Raw genomic sequence first — 6,011 nt, 5'->3', positions numbered from 1 at the left:
ACCAGTGCTTCTACACGCAAGGGTTTAGCTGCAGCATGTAGAGGTAATGGCAGTTCGGCCCAAAGACCCTTCCAGCCCAGTACCACCCAGGGCCAAAAACGGGTGAAGATGGGAAGCTCCTGGCTTCTACCTCTTTGCAGCTCAGGGACTTACTGAGCCAGCAGTGGCTTTCTGTATGACCAATTTGTCCTCTCAAAATCATATAAACTCCTGATGGCCCCAAAGTACTGCAACAAGGTGATCTACAGATTAATTGCACACTTGGCAGGGGGGCAGTGGGGTGGAAATTGAAACCATCCTTTTTAGGGTTGGAGGTGGTATCCCAAGGTTTAGATTAATGCAGGGATAGAAGGCTTAATTTAGGAAGTAGTGCTATGCACACAGGAAAGCTCAACAAGGCTCTAGGGTGCAAAGACACCTGTCTTATCCACAGGCACCAGCACATGCAGAGGGAGCTACTGCACTGTGCAACCAGTTCAAACTGTTTTCCAACCACAACAGCTGGCCATGGCAGCACCAATTATCCTGGTGCACTTCATGCAAAACACCCCAGCACTGACAGATACTCACATACCTCACTGGTCTTCCAGAGGCCCAATAGACGTGCATAGAGCAAAGTTAACCTCTCAACCTAGCCAACATCTTGTGACATGAGTTCAGTGCTTTGCAGTAGCTCTGAGGTTTGTGGAGCAGAAGGGGAGTGGAGTTTGGACCAGGAGGACATGCTAGCTTGGCTCCAAGGTGCAGGTCTGCACGGGCCTTGCAGATACTCATGCAAGTGCCACAATTCAGTAAGGAATGATCACAAGTAGCTGGCTGGTGGTATGACCAGAGGAAACAGCCTGCAGTGAATATGCATGTGGAACAAAACCAAGAGCTGGTGAAGACACAACAGAAGAGAAACTTCTAACAACCCCAAGATGTCCTTCCCTTGAGATTTCAGTTAAAAATTATTTTCAGAATTTCCCACTGGGGACAACAGCCTGGTCCTTATGACTTCTTCAGAAAAGTTTATTTTTTAACAGGTCATTATATACCACATAGACCAATGTTTATTTATATACTGTAGACATATGTCAGACTATGGCTTGGTGTCATAATGAATGTTCCAAATGCCTTTTTTAAAATCCATATGGGCAGGATGAAGAAAAAGATTTTTAAGCTGTTGCAAAAGACTTTAGGAAAAATACAGTAGTATGTATACTTCTAATTTCCATGGTCTTGATTTAAAAGATAATGCCTTTCAAAAGTCCATAACAGTCCATGCACATAATGAGTATTAGAGAAATAGATAATGAGTAAATTTGATTGGCAATATCATCTGTAAAGAAAAACCCTCTGCCTTTTGAGCTTCTCTAGCTAGGTGGCATCTTTTTAAAACCAGTGCATTTTTTTTGACACATTGTGGTAAGACTCCAGCATCATTTTCTTCTTGTCCCACACTTTCAATGTGTGCATCTGCCAGTGACATGCAGGGGGTCCACCTCACTCTTGCCTATCTATCCACTCCTCCCAAAACCTCTTTTCCACTTTGATTACTTCCATAATGTGTGGTTGACCTACACAGCTCTCTCCCAACTCACAATTTTATGATTATTTGAAACTGGTCAATTTGCCCAGTTATGCTGAAGGCAGAGCTGTGGCAGACCACATGTCTGAGGGCAATAGAGGCTGGTGCTGTTTCCACTGGAGTCTGTGATCTTGGCTACAGCCCACCTGGCTAAGAACAGGACAGGTTATGAATGCTTCTTCCCCCTTCTGCAAACACTGATGACTTTATACCACATGAGGTTTAAAGGATGCATCACCTGCTGAATAGGCTTGGGTTCAAGGGCAGTCTAAAAGCATAGAGCAGAGTCCTGCTTACAGCGGGGTCTGCTGCAGGCTGTCAGTGCCAGCGCTGCGGGCACGCCTGGAATAAAGCACCACTCAGCAGGCAAGTGGGGCACCAGGATCTGGCACCATGTTAGGGAAAAGAAGCTGCATTTATCTGAAGCACTTGACTCATCCAGAGTCTGTGGAGGACTGAGCTGCACAACAGAGCATCCAGCCCAGGGAATGGGCGAGGCAGGGAGGCAGGGGAGAAGGCTTTCAGACCCCATTCCCAGAAGCAGGCGAGGTATCTCTGTGTGCTAGACCCATGGAGGCCAGCTCTTTGGTTCAGGGGAAATTAATGGGTTGTTCTAAAGAACACCAAGCCATCTTTTCTGACCTAGTCCACATGGTTTTCAGGTTCACCCCCAGAGTGCCATATTCTATGGGTCAAACACCTTCGCTACTGGAAACTTCTACACAAAAGACCTCCTCCCTCCTGTTATGAATGGGAGTCAGAGACAGAGATATCAATGTAGAAACCAGCACAGGAGGAGCAAAACTGTGAGGCAGAGAGAGATGACCACATGCTCATGCCGGCCAAGTGTGAGGCAATCAGAAGACTCCTGCTGTGTCCACCTTTTCCCCTCTGCTCCATCTCTTACAGGCAGCTGCTACTGAAGATCTTCTGCAAGGTGGAAGTGATGACGAAATCTGTTTTTGTTAAATCTCTTCTTCCTCTTCACTAACAACATCCTTCAGGTCCTGAGGCCCCTGTTCTGCTCTCTCTTTTACATAGGCTGCCTTGATCTGTTCCAGCTCACACAGCTCTGCCTCCAGCTCTTCCCTGTGCATTGACCGCCGGTTCCTCAGTAGTTTCATGGGGAAGGGGTTTAAGTCATTGAAGGCAATGTTCATCAGCTTCCTATGAAGGAAAAGACAAGTCTGGTAAACTGATTTACTGGCTGGTAACAGATGCTACCAGATAGGCCAAGCATATCCCTGGGTAGGCGAAGAATAGGGCCTCGGATTTCAACTTGCTGAGCTCAGAAGTCACCAAGCAGCAGAGTCTTAAAGGAACCATAGCCAATTACTTCTCACACAAACACCAACCCAAGCAAGGCTTTAAACAGTCTTACACCACACCCCCTTTTAAGGTACCAGTGTGCTGCCACCAGTCAGGAGACAGTGGATCAGAACCCAATTCTGATGGCCTCTGTGGGAGGAACATTCCTGATGTTGAGCTCTTCTGATCACAGAAATCTTCCTCTTAGACACATGTTGCTATTAAGGGTTGTGAGTGGTGCTGTGTTCCCAAATACCCCAACTACAGCTGAGAGAAACCCAGCAAGTGGCAGTACAAGTTCCAGCTGCTGCCAGAAGGAGGCTGGCCCAGACTTTGTGGCCTGCTCTGCTGTAGCATTCCTTTGCCCAAGCCAGAAAGACTTGAAATAACAACATAAAGGGAAAGTCAAAAAGGTACAAACTGATCCATGTCCCATGGAACTGACAAAGTGCATGCATCTCTCCTAACAGACTGGTCACAATTCTTTTTAGGCTGACCTAACAGGCAAGCAAGTACAAACCCAGGATGGAAGGTTTTCTACAACCCACAGTCCTACCTGCCATCCGTGATCATTCTTGTGAAAAAGCGTAGATACTGGTAGATCTCCACACTGTCATGAATTCTTAGAATTTCCTCCTCGTTGTATTTAAAAATCGCAAGAGCATAGCGGAAAATCACCTGGAGGGTTGAAAGATATTTGAGTTGACACAGTCCTAGGCAGTTGAGAGACCAGGCCCTCCTGGCATAAAACATGGGGTGGGGCACACAACGCTGCAGTACAGGCTGGACATTGAGCTTCTCCTGCTCTCAATAGGCTGTGTTAGGGCAGGCCTACCTAAAGAAGCTCAGAGCTAATCCCATGAGAGTGGTCCTCCATAAGCTAATTTACAGCCCCAGAGCATACCAGGTCCTCCAAAATGACCCCAAAGGGATTTCACAAAGGTTCTCTGGTTCTCCCTACGCACAAGGGCAATGCAAGACTCACGTTTTCAGACACTAACCCTTCTTCTGCTCTCTGTATCTGTCATACTTTCAGCTGTCTCCGGGTCACAGACCAGAAGACACCATGGCCTGTCAGAAAGCTATTTCATGCAGGACTACGTGCTAAAAAGTGCCAGGGACACTGTGCACAGCATCAGGGACTAGCTCTGCCTATCAGCAGCAAGTACACAGACAGCACAGAGGCTGGGAGGCATCAAACAGGCGGGATAGGACAACAGGCTCAACCCCACATCTCTTTGACACATGTGTATGTCCATCGCCCTGCCGTCATGTCATGGATGTGGTACAGATGGAAGGAAGGCCTAGACTGAGAGTTGCACCTTAGTTCCCTCGTACAAGAAGGCATCCCACACTCGCAGAAGGATGTCGCTGACCAGGCTGTCCACAAAGGCCACCAGAAACCAATTGAAGGTGATGAGTGAGACATCAATCCGGTACTGCTCAAAATGAGCCATGAGTCGAGGCAGCTTCTCTGACAGGAAGTCTTTGAAGACTCTCTGATCTACCTAAAGTTGACAAAAAAGAAAACTATGAAGTCCTAGCTAAGAGCAGTCCTGGTGTTGGAGAAGAGTAGTGGTGCAACTGGACAGTGGCTCATGCATGCCACAGCAATCACTGGTGCTGCTTTCTATCTAACCACACCCTAGGAAAAGCGGAGGTTCCTTTCTCTCCCAAACCTTCAAAATTACTGAGCAGAGTACTTGTATGCTGTACCCAGTGCAAGGTGTGGAGCAGAAACAGGGTCAAGATACAAGCAGAGATACATACATTCTTCTCACTCAGAGGATCATATTCCTTCCCAACCTCAAAGTCAAGAGGGAAAACGCTGCCACATCTTCCTGCGTCAGTCTTACTGGGATTTTCTGTGATGTCATGAGCATCCAACTGAATGACAGGGATTAAAACCTGCCCAGGTCTGAATGACCGCGCATGGCCCAACAAAATAAACACCTAGAATCTCTCTGACTTCACAAGCAGGACCTGACCTTCTCATTTGGCTTCTCTTTGTGGTCTGAGTACTTTCTGTGCTCTGCTTCTGGTTGCAAGAGTCAGGACACAGAAATGCAGTTGGTGAGATCTTTGACCCAGGTTTATAAAGGCTTCATCTCAGGGAAGGCGTGGCTTCATGAGAGGAAGTACTGAGGAGCAAGACCATGGTTAGGTCTTCCCCTTTGCCATATCACACTACTGCCCCAGCTGTGTCAGCTGTGGCAGAGTGGTACAAACCAGATGAGGTGATATGCTTTGTCTTTAAAATCTGCAAGAGCTAAACCTTAAGTTTTCTGGCCAACTCAGAGCTTTCACTTTATCCAGCCAACCCTCAAAGCATCACCCTAGACCTTCCTCTTTATGTGGGTCTTGGCTAGACTTTCCGAGACCAACCATGAGGTCAGGAAGCCTTTCTGAAAAAGGCTCCCTCAGCTGACAGTCTTTTCTCACCAAATGCAGGGAGCCTCTATGTCTTCAGTCTGCCATGTTTTCCCTGCCAATCACTATTTTTCAAGTATTGAGCACTGCCTAATAAATCTCACAGCTAACACTACCTACTTCGGGTAGACATTTTGCTATCTGCACAGTGATTTGGCTGCTTCTACAGTCTGTGGCTTGGCTTCTCCACCAGTCCACCACTGTCCCAGTAAACATTAGTCAACCAATTCAGTGGCACAATCAGACACTCTCAGTTACCGATGCCTGTAGCCTCATCTACTGTGGACCCACAGATACAACCCTCTTCTCTCTGAAGGGACCACACACAATGAAGACACTGAGGTCACAGCCAGGCTCAACAGACTGGGCACTGCTGGGTGTGGGTGTATGGGCACACAATTACAGTTCCATTCAACTATATGGGATTTATCTGCCTCTGCATCTGCCTGGGGGACATAGATAATATGTCTTCAAAACCTTGAAATCCAGTGACTTTGAACCAGGACGGTAAGTTACACACAGAACAACATTTTACATCAGAGGGCTTTCTGATCTGCAGGCAACCCCAAAGCCAGAACTAACACTGTATTTTATCATGAACTGAGGCAAGTACAGTAAATATAAAAACCTCAGTATCTTCTTCCATCTGCACATGGCACTCCAAAGATAGGTTGCAGTTTCCAGAGAAACATCTGAAGGGCTG

General features: G+C 47.0%; 1 protein-coding gene across 6 annotated transcripts in view; it reads right to left on the bottom strand.

Moving 5' to 3' along the window:
* Positions 1-1,029: 1,029 nt before the first annotated feature.
* Positions 1,030-6,011, bottom strand: part of TBC1D2 (TBC1 domain family member 2) — a 28,435-nt gene continuing 23,453 nt past the window's right edge. For 5 of the 6 annotated variants that reach the window (XM_064439153.1, XM_064439154.1, XM_064439156.1 and 2 more), the window contains 3 exons: positions 4,201-4,386; positions 3,435-3,556; positions 1,030-2,737 (listed from right to left, as the gene is read on the bottom strand). In XM_064439153.1, the coding sequence (XP_064295223.1) occupies positions 2,536-2,737; positions 3,435-3,556; positions 4,201-4,386 (510 nt within the window). In that variant the 3' untranslated portion in view covers positions 1,030-2,535. Of the gene's footprint in view, positions 2,738-3,430; positions 3,557-4,200; positions 4,387-6,011 lie in introns of those variants that run through there. The other variant, XM_064439155.1, reaches the window with a different exon arrangement.

This window comes from Phalacrocorax carbo, chromosome Z (assembly GCF_963921805.1).
Source record: "Phalacrocorax carbo chromosome Z, bPhaCar2.1, whole genome shotgun sequence".
Classification (NCBI taxonomy): Eukaryota; Metazoa; Chordata; class Aves; order Suliformes; family Phalacrocoracidae; genus Phalacrocorax; species Phalacrocorax carbo.
This window is presented reverse-complemented; position numbering and strand designations above follow the sequence as displayed.